Below are 19,484 nucleotides of genomic sequence, written 5' to 3'. Positions count from 1 at the left end.
CATCGAGGAAGAGAGCTGCTTCGATTGTTGACACAATCCGGTGAGGAGTTGCTTTGGCGAGAGACACCAGCGAGGGAGAGAAGAGCTTCGTCGAGTTTGGGACAAAAGTGACCCAGGTGTAGAAAGGGTCTGATTTGGCCTGCTGGCATGGGACAGAATTACTGTTTGGGACATCTTGTCCCCTTCTCAAAATGTTACTACCAAACACCGGACTGGGACACAGTCCTGTCCTGACCTGGCCAATCCGGTGCAACAAACATTGTAACACCCCGTCCCAAATCGCACTGGAATCCGTGCACGTTGATCGAGTTTGACCGTTAACCGAGCGGGTCAAAAGTTAACTTTTTGTCCCAGTTGGAATTTCTGGTTGACCAGGGTACCGTGGCGAAGTGCATGATGCCCCGAGTTCGTAGACTAATAGCACGTCGAAAACGGAACTACGGTTTGAAAGTTATGGGCAAAACAAGTTGATGTGCAAACAGTCCAAAAGGTGCCCGGAGTTGACATTTTCTTGTGGTGTAATTTTGTTTTGACTCTTATATGGTTGTAAAGTACTCGTCGATATGAGTTCATAGACTAGCGGCACGCTTAAATCGGACGTTTGGTTAAAAAGTTATGGACGTTTGAAGTTCACCGGATACCATAATATTTTATTATATCTGGCTTAAGTGCACATTAACGCCATGTGTTAGCACCTAATTGGTCCACGTGGAATGAACAGTGTCACACGGTGGCTTTTATTTGACAAAAATCTTGGGGAAGAGAGAGAAAGAGAGAGAGGAGAGAGAGAGAGAGAGAGAGAGAGAAACCGACCGGCTGCCGGAATTTTTAAATTTTTCGGCCGATTCACCTTACACACGCCGGCCAGACGGAATCCTCTCCCCATTTCCAGAAAAACCCCAAAATTTCACGGCCGTTGGCTGCCGGACGAGCCCGGATCGAGGCGGCGATTTCTCCCTCCACCGCCGGCAACCGTCAATTGACCTCTTTTCGGCCATTTTCAGGCCACATGCGCCAGCCACCCCTCACCACCTCCTTAGGTCCAGCCTACCCACCAAATTTCACGACCACTGGACCTCCGACGCGCCGGGATTGGAGCTTTTTCCGGCGAGGGGCCGAAATTCTTCAAACCCCGATTTCTTCGCCGTCCGGCCTCCGTTTTCTCACCGCTGGTCCCGTTGGATTCCTCTCCCCTCGATCTACAAATCTGCAAAAAATCTCAGCCAACAGCCACCGCACGCGCCGCCCCCGGCGACGGTTGCCGGTGACCGCGGCGCTCGCCGGAAGTTACTGTTCCGGCGAGTACCCAGTCGAACCGCCGGTCCTTCTCCACTGTGTTCGACCTCTTGAACCCGAATCCGGCATCCTTTTCCGCCAATTCGCGACGGTTTGGGAGAATTGAGGAGTCAAACCCCAAAAGCTTTTCGGTGAGATTCCGGCCACCTCGGGTCCGGTCACCGGAAAATAAGACCGAATCCATGATCCTCATCACTCGAGCTTCGATTCGGTATATAACTCGTAATTTTTAGTTGTCGTTGTGTTCGCTCCCCGGGTACCCATTTGGGAATTACCCGAATAAAATATTAATATATTTGGTTGGTATACTGTGGATGTTTTAGGTGCGCGTACGAGTACTGGAGTTGATCCTGTGGAGGATCTTAGCTGATTTACGCGCTTAAGGTGAGTGACCCACCTTCAAAAATATTTTGGGCAATTAATTATGTTTAATTGGTATTTAAATTATGCTCATGTGGTACAATTTAATTATGGTTTTATTGTGATTTAATTTAATTATTATGCATGAGCAAAATATATTTCGGTAATAATCGTACGAGGTTTTAAGTATTATTTTTGGGCATAATTGGGTTAATTATTTTATGAAAATATTTGTTTAAATTGTATAAATTATGCCCGTGGTATTTTAATTGTTGAACCTCGTGTTACGAGAAAATTATGGTTTATTTGTTATCGATATTTCCGTACCGTTTGTTAAATAAAAATATGTGGGATGGTAATTGAGAAATTTTGGTATATTTCCCACGGTGATTTTGGAAAACGGTACAGTTGGTTTAATAATTATTTTAGACGCATTCATACAGTATTGGTGTTCTGGTATATGTATATGTGGTTCAGCGCGCAAGTATTATTATTTCACCCGTGAGTTGCCATTGGACCGTGGGCAGGCAAGTTTGTTATTGGCCACAGCCGCCCCCCTCCTTGGCCGGGATGATGGTTCAGCAGCGGTACTGTCGGGACGCCAAAGTGCTGTTTGCAAGTTTCTCTCTTTAATCTCCCCGCCAGTCGGTGCTCAGGACGCTGGGTATCGAAGGGCATCACCGGTATATGGTGTGATGCGTCAAGTGTAATTTTCAAATAAAGTTTCAAACCCCAAAGGTGTTCAAAAATTATTTATTATAATTTATTGCATTTTAATTATATATTGGGGTATTTATTCATTTACTGTTTCTCAAATGGTTTGATCCCTTGGTTTTCGGGAAGAACGAATATTGGGTTTTGTGAAATTGTTTTAAAAAGGGAACATTTCCAACGGAGTGATTAGTGAGAGTTTTGAGGGAAAAATTATCATTTCCAACTGTTATTATTTATTTATTAATTGTTGGTATTAATTCAATTCCCTTATTGTTATATTATTATTATTATTATCATTAAAAGTGTTCAGTAGTTAGGGTCACTCATTGAGATGATTAGCATCTCACATTTTTAAGTTCCGTTCCCTTAGGTGCAAGAGGTGGTAGACGTTCTTCCGGAGCGAACCAATTTTCCGCTGCTATCGTGTTTCGAGAAGTACCTTTGTACTCATTCATTTCAGTGTATTATTTCTTTCATCTTTGTTGTATTTCTGTTGACTAGCACTTCATAAAGCTCTATATACTGTTTGGACACTTATGTTTTATTTATGCACTAGGCTACTGTTATTGTTGTGAAGTGCTGTAAATTGTGGAACAACTTGTAGTTTTGCGGGAGGAATAAAGGGGTGATTATAGAAGTGTGTTTTCAGTGCAGGTAATTTTTGGTAAGTCCTACCCTTAGGAAAGGTGCTGCCAGATTTTCCGTTGGAAGGTTCGGTGGTATTTCCCTAGGATCAGGGCTTGTCTAGGGTTCCGGGGAAGAATTATGGACGGGTCCTGACAAACATGGCCTTAACTCTTGCACGAATTTTATCCTCTTTGACCTTTCAACATAAATTAATGACTTAATGGAGAAAAATAAACTATATCCTAATTAATTAAAGAGACATATACAAATCAATTAATTTCATAATAATAGATATATATATACACACACACACACACACACACATATATATATATATGACCATTTATGCTTCTTTTTCAGTTCCTTTAACTCTCGCACGAATTTTATCCTCTTTGACCTTTCAACATAAATTAATGACTTAATGGAGAAAAATAAACTATATCTTAATTAATTAAAGAGACATAGGCCTGCCCTCAGGTCCATAGGTAACTCATGGGAGACTAAAACCTGTGCGCTAATGTAACACCCCGTCCCAAAGTACAACGGAAGTTTTCCAACTTTGATCGAGGTTGACCGTTGACCGAAGGGGTCAAAAGTTGACTTTTTGACTCGGATGGAATTCTAGGTTGACTGCGGTACCGTTACAAAGTACACATTGGCACGAGTTCATAGGACTAGTAGCACGTTGAAAATGGAGCTACGGTTTGAAAGTTATGAGTAAAACAAGTTGAGGTCCAAACTGTCCAAGGGGTGCCGGAGTTGACTCTTTATTCATGCAAAGTTGAGCTTTGACTCATGCATGGTTGTAAAGTGCTCGTCGATACGAGTCCGTAGACTAGCGGCACGTCCGATTTGGACATGTGGTTTGAAAGTTATGGACCTGTAGAGTTTTTCAAACACCGTATTATTTTAATATTATTTTTAAACATGTAACAATGTGCCACGTGTGACTTAATAAATGTGACCATGTGTCACCAGGTTGAGATACCACATGTCAACCATGCTTAATACCATATTATTTTATTATTATTTTATATAATAATATTATTTAATTATTTCATTTTAGGGGGGGGGGGGGGGGGACACGGGCGGAATTTCTTTTTCTTCTTCTTCTTCTTCTTTTTCTTCTTCTTTTCTCCCCCGACGGGTCCACTTTCCTCCTCCCTCATCTCCGGCCGATTGATCACCGTGCGGACGGCAGCAGGCCACACGCGCTGGACAGACCGGCGACCCGCGATGGCACGACCTCCATCACTCAATCTCCGGCCGGTGGGGTGGCTAACGCATTGGGATCGGCCTCCAACGTCGGCGGCCGGTGTGTCGCTGGTTTGCCCGTTTTCCGGCAGCCACCGGTCGTGCAACCGGTCCTTTCCCACTAATTTGGACCCTCTGATTCCGATTCTGAGCTCCAATTAACTCAACTCCCGTCGATTTGCAAGATACGAAGGGATCATAACCGACCAAAGCTTTCCGGCCACCGCCAGTGGAATTGGGGTCAATGGAGACCGGTAATGCGATCTTTGTTCCACAAGCTTCGATTCGGTATATTATTCGACAATTTTGGTTAACGTTTGTGTTTAACCCCCCGGGTACCGAGTATTATTTACCTGAATAAAATATTAATTTATTTGACTGTGTGTGAATTGTGTTCTAGGAGCACGGGTGAGTCGTGGAATTGATCCCATGGAGGATCTTAGATTAATTGCGTGCTCCAGGTGAGTGACCCACCTTGAAAACTATTTTGGACAATTAATTATATTTATGTTGTGTTAATTTGATATCTGGAATTTATGCTCATGTGGCGTATTTTAAATATAATCGGGAAAAAATATTATTTTATATATATATTTACCCATTAATGCTAAATGAAATTTTGGGTTGTTAAGAAATTCCCGATTATTATTTTATTGTGATTTAACTGTATTTATTACACATGAAGGTATTTTCATAAATTAATTGTGTCTGGATTTTTATATTATTTTTTGGCATAATTGGTTTAAATATTTTGTGAAAATATTTGTTTAATTTGGTGGTTTAATTTTATAAATACGCCCTTGGTATATTATTTGTTGGACCTCATGTTACGAGAAAAATTATTGTTTTACTGTTGTCGATGTTTCGTACCGGGTTTGTTAAAGGAAAATATGTGGGATGGTAAATGTGAAAATTGGTATATTTCCCACGGTGATTTTGGAAAAACGGTACGGTTATAATTAATTTATAATTAATTTAATAATTATTTTAGACGCACTCATACAGTATTGGTGTTCTGGTGTATATGTGGTTAGCGCGCAAGTTATTATGTCACCCGTGAGTTGCCATTGGACCGTCGGCAGGCAAGTTTGATATAGTGCACATAGTCGCCCCCCTCCTTGGCCAGGATGACGGTTTCAGCAGCGGTACTGTCGGGACGCCGAAGTGCCGTTTACAAGTTTCTCTCTTTAATCTCCCCGCCAGTCGGTGCTCGGGACGCTGGATATTGGAGAGCATCACTGGTATATGGTGTGGTGCGTCAAGTGTAAATTTTCAAATAAAATTTCAAACCCCAAAGTGTTCAAAATTATTTATTATATTTATTTACATTTTAATTACATTTGGGGTATTTATTTATTTATCTATTGTTTATTAAATTAATTGATCCTTTGGTTTTCGGGAAGTACGAATAGTGGGTTTTGCGAAAATGTTTTAAAAGGGGAACATTTCCAATGGAGCGAGTAGTGAGGGTTTTGAGAGAAAGTATTACCTTCAAATGTTTATTTATTTATTTATTTAATTGTTCGGTATTGATTACTTAAATCCCTTTAATTGTTATATTATTAATATCAAAGGTGTACAGTAGATAGGGTCACTCACTGAGATGATTAGCATCTCACGTTTTTAAATTCCGTTCCCCTAGGTCCAGGTTGGGAGATGTTGATCGTTCGGGGCGAGCCCGACGTCTCAGTTCATTGCCGAAAGTCCAAGAAGTATTTCTTCCCTTTTTACTCTCCATCCTGGATTATTTCTTTATCTGTCATCGTATTAATTTCATATTTAATTGTATAATGCTCTGTATACTGTATTGGACGTGTAGTTATTATTTATGCACTAAGTTGCTGTTATTCTTTGGAATGCTGCAAATTGTGGAATTATATTGTAGTAAAGTGGAAGGAATAAGGGGATGAATATAGAAGTGTGTTTTCAGTGCAGGAAATATGTGGTAAGTCCTACCCTTAGGGGAGGTGCTGCCAGATTTTCCGTTGGAAGGTTCGGTGGTATTTCCCTGGGATCAGGGCTTGTCTAGGGTTCCGGGGAGAAATTCTGGACGGGTCCTGACAGCTAATCACAATCTCATATACAGTACAGAGCACCAGTACTGCATAGGTGCATCTAAAATAATTAAAATAAAATAAAATAAATACCAATAGTCCATTTTTATTATTACGAAAAATTTCCGAAATTTACCGTGGGAGTTATAAAAATCTCAAATCCCACATTTCTCACCATAAATCATCAATATAGAAAAGAAATATGGTTTACTCAAAACCATGAAATCAACCACCTCGCATTATAAATGCATAATTACCTTTTTAAAACATACAGTACCATCATACCAATATTTTTCTTCAAATCCTTTAAATCAATTGTTTCCTCCAAAATAATATATAAGGTTCACAAAAATATTTAAATATATTTTCTCTTCATAAGCCCTGGATTGTACATGAAAATTCTCGGTAAAATAATAATAATAATAATCCAGAATTTAAATCATAAAATTCTTTGAATTTCTCCAATATTCAATCACGGCATCAAAATATATATATGTATGCATATAACCAATCATCCGAAATTTGACATTATAAAATAAATACCCAATTTTATAAAATTTCAACCACATACATATATTTTCCAAATATTCAAATATCACCAAATAAATATAAATCATCACCCGAAAATAGTTTTTAAGGTGGGTCACTCACCTGGAGCACGCAATTAATTCAAGATCCTCCATGGGATCAATTCCACGACGTACACGTGCTCCTAGAACAACAATATTACACATATCAAATAAATTAATATTTTATTCGAGTAAATAATACCCGATACCCAAAGGGTCTAACAGAAACGTTAACCAAAATTAACGAGTAATATACCAAATCGAAGCTTGAGTGACGAGGATTACGAATCTGGTCTTACTTCCCGGAGATCAGATCGGTGGTGGCCGAAATCTCGCGGGAAAGCCCTCGGCCTTTAGAGCCTCGATTCTCCCAAACCGTCCCGAATCAAAGAAAAAGGACACCGAATTTGGATTCAGGGGGTTGGAATTAGTGGGAAAAGGTGGTGGTGTAACCTGGAACTCACCGGAATAGTGATTTCTTCGGTGAGCTGTCACGGTCACCGACAACCGTGATTTTCGACAGGAAGGTAGGTCTCAAGGTGGGAGTTCTAATGGGATCGGCGGTGAGGCAAACGGTGGCCGGAATTGGGAGAAATCTAGGTTTGAAGGTGTCGGCGCCGTCGCCGGAAAAAGGCCCGATCCGAGTGCTTCGCCGGTCGGTTGGCCGTGAAATTTTGGGGGTTGGCCTAAAATGGAGAGGCGCTCCTGCCTGGCCGGAGCGTGTGGCAAGATTCGGCCGGAAAAGTTTGCAACTCCGGCGGCTGGTGGTTCTCTCTCTCTCTCTCCTCTCTCTCTTTCTCTCTCCTCCCCCTTCTTTTCACACCGGTTTAAGGCCACCGTGGGTGCCACTGTTCACCCACATGGACCTCTAAGATGTCGACACGTAGCATCACTGTTCACTCAAGCCAAATATATTAAAATATTACGGTATTCGAAAAACTTCATATGTCCATAACTTTCAAACCACATGTCCAAATCGGACGTGCCGCTAGACTACGGACTCGTATCGAAGAGTACTTCACAACCATGCATGAGTGAAAGCTCAACTTTGCGTGAATAAAAAGTCAAGTCCGACACCCCTTGGACAGTTTGGATCTCAACTTGTTTTGCTCATAACTTTCGAACCGTAGCCCCGTTTTCAACGTGCTACTAGTCTACGAACTCGTGCCAACGTGTACTTCGTAACGGTACCTCAGTCAACCTAGAATTCCATTTGAGTCAAAAAGTCAACTTTTGACCCTTGGGTCAACGATCAATGGTCAACGGTCAACCTCGGTCAAAGTTGGAAAATTTCCGTTGTAATTTGGGACGAAGTGTTACATCTAGATTCTAGTTTGGTGCCTTCAAAACCTTAATTTGTAAAAGAAATTAGGATACCATATAATTGAGAGCGAAGATTTGGATAACAATGTATTAATCAACAAGGAAATAAAAGAGAACTAGCAACTTCCATTCTCATTTACGTGAAGTAAATATTATGTTCACTGTTTTGAAAGAAGAAAGAAAAATACTCCATCCTTCTCTTTAGAAAAGTGAGAATGTAATTCTGTTTTGGGAAAGAAAAAGAGAGAGAGAGAGAGAGAGAGAGAGAGAGAGAGAGAGAGAGAAAGGGGAAAAAAAAAAGCACAAGACCCCAAAAAAAAAAATACTTAAAATTCTCTTAGAAACTCTCAAAAGAGAATGCACAACCAACAAATTTTATTAAATTGTCATGAAACAAATTTGTAGCTTAAAATCCAACCTTATTAATTATATTATGAACAAGTATAACCATAGGTTGGTTTTTGAGTACTTGGATTCAAATTTGATGGACGAGTAGTAAGAACACACACGCAACATTCTTTGGGTTTCGCTCTTTTTTTTTTTTTTTTTGGGGTAAATTTCCCTCATATTTTCTTGGTTCTTTAGAAATCCTCTGTTTTTCAACTATGAGAACAAATGGACTGTATTTACCAAAAAAGGAAAACAATTGGACAGTACAATATTTTCAATCGTCCTAGATGTAGCATGATTTGACTAAATATAACGCTTAAACTGTCTAAATCTGGGAGTATTTCATATATTATTTGTCATTTCAAAAGTCAAAGAAGGGTTCATATTTAACTTTACTTGATTTTTCTTGAAAAATATAGTTATTTAAATGAATTATGAGGTTAGCTTTTCATAAGAAATTCAAAAGCTTTTCATTACTCGTTTCTTTTTTTTCCTCCAGATATATTGCAGTATTAGATGATTATGGAAACTTGATCACTCTAACTATATATGTATGGAAAGTACTAAATTTCGGGTTAAGGAAAAGAATAATTTAAGATAAATGGAACATGTAACTTTTGGGTTGAAAGAGGAAGGAATAATTGGAAAGTACTAAGTTTCGGGTTAGGGAAAAGAATAATTTAAAATAAATGGAACACGTAACTTTTGGGTTGGAAAAGGAAGGAATAATTGGAATGTGGCTGTTGATATTATGAGATGCAGCATTGCATATGAAGTGAACTGAATATTTTAAATAAAATGATCTAGTCTAATATAATACGATTTGGTATTTGACATTTCAATTATTAAAAAAGAATATTGTTATTAATTTTCATCAGTGGTGATGAAGATGATCACCAATAAGACCATCATTTAATTATATATATGTATTGATATTTTATTTTAAAATCTAAAAGATAAATCCATTTAAATAATTATTAATGATGTATGGATCACATGGTTTTGATAAAATTTTCCACTAAAGAATTATTGTTAAGCTGCATTAATTTACCATTTTTGGCTCAAAATTAAGCCGAAACTATTTAAATCAGGGACACAGAGCATGGCAATAACTAATTAATTAATCATCCGTACTATAAACAGAGTTCTGTACCAGAGTTCTGTACCTTGCTGGTGGTGGTGGCCTTTTTGCTTTTTTGTTTTTTTTTGTTTTTTTTTTGTTTTTTGTTTTTTTGTGGAATATATATATATATATATATATTTTATGAGGCTTAACTGACAAAAAGAGTTGCAAGAGACTGTGTCTTCTGCCATTGTAAAAAATAAGTGCATGGTTTCTTATTCTATATAAACAGATAACAAAATGACTGATCGAGAAAGAAACTAAAAAGCAATTAATAGTAGAAATCAATATTTGGGGTTTTCATTTCAATGTTGTCGTCGTCGTCGTCGTCTATAATGGAGAGTGAAAATTTCGAACATTTGTTCAGGATGACGCTGCAAGGGAAATGGGAAGAAGCAGTGAAAATGTATAAGAACGAACCAAGCACTCACAAAGCTAGCTAGGACAACGTAGACGGTGGGACAGCTTTACATGCGGCGATGATGGAAGGCAAAGAAAATATTGTTTATAAAACCTGTGCAAGTGATTTCGAATGAAGACAAAGCGGCTCTTAGAGTTTTCAAAACGACGCAGGCTATACAGCTCTTCATCATGCAGCATCAATGGGCAGCAAAAGTAAATGTGTAAGTGCGTACATGGCCGAGGATTATCCGTCGCCCATCGGCGTCGAAACCAAAAGGTCTGGGACTCCTTTATTTATTGCAGTTTAAATAGAAAGGCGTATATTGTTTTTTTGTACCAGCTGCATTACCTATGCTTAGCCTCTCAGTCTATGGGTCGTTGCTATTCTTATGCCAAGAGAGACCGAGATGGTTTAACTATTCTGCACCTGCAATCCGTGGGGACCAATTTGGTGAACATTAGTTCAATTATTAATTTGTCTGGAAAGGAATTAAATTATTAAACCTTAGCTTGCAAATCTTATGCTAAATTTAACTTTTAATGTTTATGTACTGATAGGTTCTATATGCTAGCAATAATTTCAGTACATATTTATATGTATAATTTGAATCTACCTACACAAAAAACTAACTCATGGTTAATAATGGATTTTAAGCTACAGGTGTTTCATGTCAATTTGTTTTATTTATTTATGTATTTTACGAATCATGGCAATTTAATTTGATTTTTTTTTTTGGTAAAAAAAAAAAATTAAATTGCCATGTTGCTTGTGCATGCCAAACAGAATTACATTCTCACCTTTTTTTATAAAAAAAAAAAAAAAAGAATAATTAAAAATTCTACATTTTCATTAATAATAACAAATTTTACTTTACCTAAATTGAGAATCGAATGCGGACCAAAAAAGGGAATAATTCTTTTCTTATCTTCATTATCCGCGGCCTAAATGCTCCACACAAGTCTAATTAATTAATATCAGAAACAAAATATATTCACGAGGGCCCTATGATATGCCGCAGTTTACAAATTGTTTGGTTAAGGTTGATTTCTATCAACTTTCAAATAGAACTGATTGTAATCAATACATATGTTTATGATCTCAATTGATTTTTTCTCAATAAACCAAAGCAATTAATATATGAAACAATAATGCTAAGTCATCAAAATGTTTATCAAATTTATTTATAAAATGATGTTGAATTTTTTATAGATTCATTTTTTCCATATTAGATTATATGAATATATTAACTAATAATATTTTAACATGTATCATTTAGTAGATAAATTGTTTGGTGAAACTTTTGGTGCCTTATTACTACTATAAATAAAACTTGCCTCTTCTCATTTAAACTATATTTAAATCTCATGTTCATGAAAAATCATTATTACTTACTTTTTAATTTACTATATCTACCAAAATACACTTTATATCTGTATATTAACATTCAAAATGTTATGGGATGGCAATTTCATTCTAATTATGCATATTCCTACAAGGTAAGTAACTAATGTTTATATATATAGGAAGGATAAGAACATTCTAGAAAAGATGTGTAAATTGAAAGGGAAGCATAAATGGTCGGTGAAAATTCTAATCCCATGATTGACCTACATTAATTTACCGTTATTTGACTCAAAATAATGTCAAAGTCTTTTTAAATTAAACAGGGTCCAAAAACTGTTTGATTAATTAATTAATCGTCCGTACTATAAACATGGTTCTGTACCTTGTTGGTGTCTCCCAGAAAGAAAAAGCGAATAGAATAATGAGGAATAATCAACAGAGAAAGGGTAAGAGACTGCTTTTCTGCCAATGGAAAAAGTAAAGGGTCTCTTAATCTATATAAACAGATAACAGGACGACCAATGGAGTAAGAAACTAAAAGCAATTAATAGTAATAATCAATATTGGGGGTTTTCAATTCAATGTCGTCGTCTTCCTTGTCTTCATCGTCTATGCTGGAGAGTGAAAAATTGGAAAATTTGCTCCAAATGACTCTGCAAGGAAATGGGAAGAAGTAGTGAAAATATACGAGAACGATCCAAGCGATCACAAAGCGAGGATCACACAGACGGGCGGGACAGCTTTTGCATGCGGCAGTGATACAAGACAAAAAAGAGATTGTTTCAAAACTTGTGCAAGTGATTTTTACTGAAGACAGAGAAGCACTTAGAGTTCAAAACGACGCATGGTATACAGCTCTTCATCATGCAGCATCAGTAGGGAGCGAATGCATGTGTAAGTGCATCGCCAAGGATTATCCACGGCTGATCAACGACGAAACCAAAAGGTCTAAGATTCCTCTGTACATTGCAGTTCTATGTGGAAAGAAGGAGGCTTTCTTGTACCTGCATTTCCTGTTCTTAGCTTCAGAGCCTATGGCTCGTTGCTATTCTTATGCCAAGAGAGGCCGTGATGGTTCAACTATTCTGCATGCTGCAATCCGTAGGGAGCACTTTGGTCAGCCTTAGTTCAATTGTTAATATTTATATCTTAATTGATTATATTAAGCATGCACTTCCTCCCATTTTCCTTTAAAATGTTTACTATGTGTAAATGAGAATGGTAGTTGCTAGTTCTCTTTTTATTTACTTGTTGATTAATCTATTGCCTTCCTTCTAGCAAGTATCTCCAGTATCTGCTGCTTTAGTGTTCACAAGTCTAATTACTTAACACGAGCAATGAAAAGTGACAAAATACGTATGTTTCAAAATGCAAAAATAGTGCTTGGGAATGATAGAACACTTATCATTCTAGTGATAGAATATTGTCCTAATAATGTTAGTTGTTGTATGTATATCTTATCTTTCGTGTAACTTATTTTCTGTTAACATTGTGTATAGCAAGTTGTTAGGAATTGCGTTTATATCTCTTGTAACTGCACCTCGTGTAAATTGTTTTTAAACACTGGTTTTCGTCATTAATAATATTGAGTATTTTTTTCAAAGTATCGCATCTGTTATATCTAGGTTGTTTTCGTTTTGATTTTTACACTATATAAGTATATATGTATGTGTGCGTATATATAGTATATATGTATATATATATTGGATAGATATAAAATTGAATTTACAAAATTGTTAGGCCTCATCAAGCTAACAATATTGGGCTTATCACCTTGAAAACTGTCAGATAAATAAGTTCTAGTTGAATTTCAAAATTTTTAAATTTATCATGTCATATATAATTCTCATTTATATGTTGTTAATTCAAATGATAACACTAATTACTTATGCGTCAATATTAATTTTATTTTAAGTAGTATAAACTATAAGCGAACACGTAATAATCCAAATAAAAATTTGTTACAAAAGGACTTCTTCCTTATATTTTATTTTATTTTAGATAGGATGAGGCTAAAAATATTAAAATATATATATATATATATATAATTTTCAAAGATATAAACTTTAACATAACATAATATTATTTGGTAGAGGTGTTCAATAACATGTGGAAATGGGCTGTCAATAACCAAATGATTTGGACTTCGACGTATTCAATTGGTACTGAATTATTTATATATGTATATATATATATATATATATGGAAATACTCTACGAGGTGATGGAGTTCGGAATATTTTGGATGTCAGCAGTTTTTTTGGGGCCAAAGGACTCTGGATTATTTATGATCCATGTGAAAAAATACGGAGTCTTCCGAAAAACCACCGATGACGTACAGGATATCCTGAGCTCGAGATATGGGTAAGTAGAATATGAATCTCACACTCTGTATCGACGATGATGTTTAAAGGGATTCTTGAAAATACTCAGAAAAAGATCAATGTAGAGTGGAAACTGGGCAGCAGCAAAAATAGAAGCCGGAAAGCATGTCAAAGCGTAGACCGTATAATCAGCATTTTTGAGTCTGTCTCCAATCATGAAAAAATGGCCTGTGCAAAAACAAACCAACGTGGCACCAATGGAAACAAAAAGCGACGATAAGCCCAGTAACAGCTTCAGAGGAAGGCTCCTAGTGAAATCTTTTTCCTGAAATCGGGACGTGATGACAGCCAAGAACATAACCAAGGCAGTGAATGCGAAACAGAGCGCGATGAGCGATGAGATGGAAAAGACCTGGAATGCCGGTTGTTTTTCGAATATGGGTTTGCCACTTGTGTCGAGAGTACCTCCGGGGACGGAAGCGGTGGTGGCAAAATCCACGCCAGCGATTAGCAAGATTCAGCGGTTTTGATGAGCCAATCTCTTCCCTCTTTAAGGAGATCCTTGTGGCTTATTGAGAAAACTTATTCTGGTGTCTTTTCATCTAGGTTGGGGCGAAAAGTGATGCCAGATGGTATAGAAGCTTTAACAAACTGCAATATTAATAATATTGCCCATATAAAAACAATTCATATGGAAGAGCGACCATATCGTATATGTTTCTAAATTAGATGATATCATATCAACCATTAAAAAAAAAAAATTGGGATTGGAAAAAAAAGAAAGTATAATTAGATGGATTAGGAATTATATATGAATACCTCAAACCATTTGATTTCCCATTGCATTTGTAGAGCAACCCCAGGAATGGGCCAAGGTCGATTTTCATTATACTTTGTTGCAGCATGTAATACATTGTTCTCATCTGAATCCGTTCTTAGAAAGGTGGTTTTAGAGAGAACATTTTCCTTTATCAAATTGTATATTTGGGGATGCCTGTTCTCAGCTGTCAATATCAGTATAGTTTTCATTTTTTTGTCCCTATCATGGATGGTCGCAGGAAATACCTCCAGAAATTTCTTAACTATCTCCACCACCTTTGTAACAGCCCAGACCACCCGTATGAGATATTGTCCGCTTTGGGCCCAGTCCGCACGGTTTTGTCAAAACGCGTCTCAAGGGAAAGGTATCCACACCCACTTATAATGCATGCTTCGTTCCCCTTTCCAACCGATGTGGGATCTCACAATCCACCCCTCTTGGGACCCAGCGTCCTTGTTGGCACACCAATCCGGGTCCGGCTCTGATACCATTTGTAACAGCCCAGACCACCCGCATGAGATATTGTCCGCTTTGGGCCCAGCCCACACGGTTTTATCAAAACGTGTCCACACCTACTTATAAGGCATGCTTCATTCCCCTTTCCAAGTCTGTAACAGCCCAGACCACCCGCATGCGATATTGTCCACTTTGGGCCTAGCCCGCACGGTTTTGTCAAAACGCGTCGTAAGGGAAAGGTATCCACACCCACTTATATGGCATGCTTCGTTCCCCTTTCCAACCGATGTGGGATCTCACAACCCCCATATTTCACTGCCATTAATGATATGCCATCAGTTTCTTCCATCTCGAGTAGCTTCTCCTCTGCTCAATTTGGCTAACATATATATAAATATAAATAATACTAATCCAATCCAGATCCATACATTTTAACTAGTAATTATTATTATTATTATTATTTTTACCTTCTTTCACTGACTTGAATATTTCCTCCATATCATCGTCTTCGTCGTCTTCCTCCGATGATAGTTTCCCCTTTTTCATTCCAGCATCTCTGTGTTTGTATATAAATTCAGAACGTTTGAAGAGTTCATCCATGATTTGAACTGACCATTTATGCTTCTTTTTCAGTTCCTGTAGCTCCCATACAATTTTTATTATCCTCTTTAATCCTTTCAACAGAAATTAATTAGTTGGAGAAAGAAATTAGTTCTATATAAATATATAAGAATTTCCACAATATCAAGACCTTCCTTGTAGTATTAGTTTCCTCCAAATGCCAAAATTTTAAAAATGTATCAAAAGTTTATATATGAATCCACATAAAATATATTTTGTTCCTCTTCAATTTATATTTCATTAAACTGTATAGTTTATAACTATATTTTTATATTTCAATTTTTAAAGCAATTCAAAATTAATTTAAAAAGCAATTTATATTTTGATAACTGTAATCTAAGTGATGAAAAAAAAAATAAAAAATGGCATACATACCTATACAAATATGATTCAAGAAAACTATCCCCAGTATATAATAGGATAACAGTTATCGCGGATCTATGTACATATTAGATGGGGATATTGACACAAATGTATAGATTTAAACGCATACCTAGCACCTTGACGAATTTGTCAAAACTAGCCGGAAATATGCCTTGCATTTCATTGCTAGGAATTGTTGACTGGGACACTATAGAAGATATACTGATATTAACTAAATTCCAAGTGTTTTTTATCAGTTCTAATAATACACTTTGGGAGGTAATTAAAGGAGTTGGCTAACCTATATCCTCATTGCCGATCGGGATCTCTACATCAGAGGTTGAGCTTCCTTCTTGTTCATTTTTTAATTTGCTAGATTTCACTATGAAAACAAAAGGTTATGACTAGCTTGGTTTTGTGGGACAATAAAGTTTGAACATTTTCCAACTAATCATAAATTTCTATATTTTATCTTTTAAAAAATTATTGTTTTTTTTTTAATATTTCTTATTAGTTAACTATGATTAGGATCCATCGATCTAAATGAGAATGACTGCAAGCAATTGAATTTATTTGTTACCTACTAATAAATTTATTGTAACACCCCTTCCCAAATCGCACCGGAATCCATGCACGTTGACAGAAGTTGACCGTTGACTAAGCGGGTCAAAGTTGACTTTTTGTTCCAGTTGGAATTTCTAGTTGACCAGGGTACCGTGGCGAAGTGCATGATGCCCCGAGTTCGTAGACTAGTAGCACGTCGAAAACGGAGCTACAGTTTGAAAGTTATGGGCAAAACAAGTTGAGGTGCAAACAGTCCAAAAGGTGCCGGGAGTTGACTTTTTCTTGTGGTGTAATTTTGTTTTGACTCTTATATGGCTGTAAAGTACTCGTCGATACGAGTTCATAGACTAGCGGCACGCTTAAATCGGACGTTTGGTTAAAAAGTTATGGACGTTTGAAGTTCGTCGGATACCGTAATATTTTATTATATCTGGCTTAAGTGCACAGTGATGCCACGTGTCAACACCTGATTGCTCCACGTGGAATGAACAGTGTCATCACGGTGGCTTTTATTTGACAGAAATCTCAGGAAAGAGAGAGAAAGAGAGAGAGAAGAGAGAGAGAGAGAGAGAGAGAGAAACCGACCGGCCGCCGGAATTTTCAAATTTTCCGACCGATTCACGTTACATGCGCTGACCAGACAGACGCCTCTCCCCATTTCCGGTAAAACCCCAAAGTTTCACGGCCGTTGGTCGCTAGACGCGCCCGGATCGAGGGGGCGAAGATCGGCGGTGATTTTTCCCTCCACCGCCGTTTGACCCCTTTTTGGCCATTTTTAGGCCACACGAGCCAGCCACCCCTCACCACCTCCTCAAGTCCGGCCTACCCACCAAATTTCACAGCCACCGGACCTCCGACGCCCCGGGATCGAAGCTTTTTTCGGCGAGGGGCCGAAATTCTTCAAACCCCGATTTCTCCACCATCCTGCCTCCGTTTGCCTCACCGCCGGTCCCGTTGGATTCCTCTCCCCTCGATCTACAAATCTGCAAAAAATCTCAGCCAACGGCCACCGCACGCGCCACCGTCGGCGACGGTTGCCGGTGACCGCGGCGGCTCGCCAGAAGTTACTGTCCGGCGAGTACCCAGTCGAACCGCCGGTCCTTGTCCACTGTGGTCGACTTCTTGAACCCGAATCTAGCATCCTTTTCTGCCAATTCGCGACGGTTTGGGAGAATTGAGGAGTCAAAACTCGAAAGCTTTCCGGCGAGATTCTGGCCACCTCGGGTTCGATCACCGGAAAGTAAGACCGAATCCGTGATCTGCATCACTCAAGCTTCGATTCGGTATATAACTCGTAACTTTTAGTTGTCGTTGTGTTCGCTCCCGGGTACCCATTTGGGAATTATCCGATTAAAATATTAATATATTTGGTTGGTATACTGTGGATGTTTTAGGTGCGCGTACGAGTAGTGGAGTTGATCCTGCAGAGGATCTTAGCTGATTTACGCGCTTAAGGTGAGTGACCCACCTTCAAAAATATTTTGGGCAATTAATTATGTTTAATTGGTATTTAAATTATGCTCATGTGGTACAATTTAATTATGGTTTTATTGTGATTTAATTTAATTATTATGCATGAGCAAAGTATATTTCGGTAATAATCGTACGAGGTCTTAAGTATAATTTTTGGGCATAATTGGGTTAAATATTTTACGAAAATATTTGTTTAAATTGTATAAATTATGCCCGCGGTATTTTAATTGTTGAACCTCATATTACGAGAAAATTATGGTTTATTTGTTATCGATGTTTTCGTACCGATTTGTTAAATAAAAATATGTGGGATGGTAAGTGTGAAATTTTGGTATATTTCCCACGGTAATTTTGGAAAACGGTACGGTTGATTTAATAATTATTTTAGACGCATTCATACAGTATTGGTGTTCTGGTATATGTATATGTGGTTCAGCGCGCAAGTATTATTATTTCACCCGTGAGTTGCCGTTGGACCGTGGGCAGGCAAGTTTGTTATTGGCCACAATTGCCCCCCTCCTTGGCCGGGATGATGGTTTCAGCAGCGGTACTGTCGGGACGCCGAAATACCGTTTGCAAGTTTCTCTCTTTAATCTCCCCGCCAGTCGGTGCTCAGGACGTTGGGTATCGGAGGGCATCACTGGTATATGGTGTGATGCGTCAAGTGTAATTTTCAAATAAAGTTTCAAAACCCAAAGGTGTTCAAAAATTAATTATTATAACTTATTACATTTTAATTATATATTGGGGTATTTATTATTCATTGTCTGTTTATCAAATGTTTGATCCCTTGGTTTTCGAGAAGTACGATTATCGGGTTTTGTGAAATCGTTTTAAAAAGGAAACATTTCCAACGGAGTGATTGGTGAGAGTTTTGAGGGAAAATTATCATTTCCAACTGTTATTATTTAGTTATTAATTGTTGGTATTAATTCAATTCCCTTATTGGTTATATTATTATTATTATTACCATTAAAAGTGTTCAGTAGTTAGGGTCACTCATTGAGATGATTAGCATCTCACGTTTTTAAGTTCCATTCCCTTAGGTGCAAGGGGTGGTAGACGTTCTTCCGGAGCGAACCAATTTTCCGCTGCTATCGTGTTTCAAGAAGTACCTTCGTACTCATTCATTTCAGTTGTATTATTTCTTTCATCTTTATTGTATTTCTATTGATTAACACTTCATAAAACTCTGTATACTATTTGGACACTTATGTTTTATTTATGCACTGGGCTGTTGTTATTGTTGTGAAGTACTATAAATTGTGGAATCAATTTGTAGTTTGCGGGAGAATAAGGGGATGAGTATAGAAGTGTGTTTTCAGTGCAGGTGATTTTTGGTAGGTCCTACCCTTAGGGGAGGTGCTGCTGGATTTTCCATTGGAAGGTTCGGTGGTATTTCCCTGG

General features: G+C 37.8%; 1 protein-coding gene across 1 annotated transcript; it reads left to right on the top strand.

The window, feature by feature from the left end:
• The first annotated feature begins 11,827 nt into the window (after positions 1-11,827).
• On the top strand, positions 11,828-12,584 carry LOC132805407 (uncharacterized). Its single transcript, XM_060820332.1, has 2 exons — positions 11,828-11,903; positions 12,271-12,584. The coding sequence occupies exons 1-2, from the start codon at positions 11,828-11,830 to the stop codon at positions 12,582-12,584; spliced, it is 390 nt and encodes a 129-aa protein (XP_060676315.1).
• The last annotated feature ends 6,900 nt before the right edge of the window (positions 12,585-19,484 follow it).

Source organism: Ziziphus jujuba, chromosome 9 (assembly GCF_031755915.1).
Source record: "Ziziphus jujuba cultivar Dongzao chromosome 9, ASM3175591v1".
NCBI classification, from domain to species: domain Eukaryota; kingdom Viridiplantae; phylum Streptophyta; class Magnoliopsida; order Rosales; family Rhamnaceae; genus Ziziphus; species Ziziphus jujuba.
The sequence above is the reverse complement of the archived record's forward strand: the minus strand, read 5'-3'. Positions and strand labels throughout refer to the sequence as shown.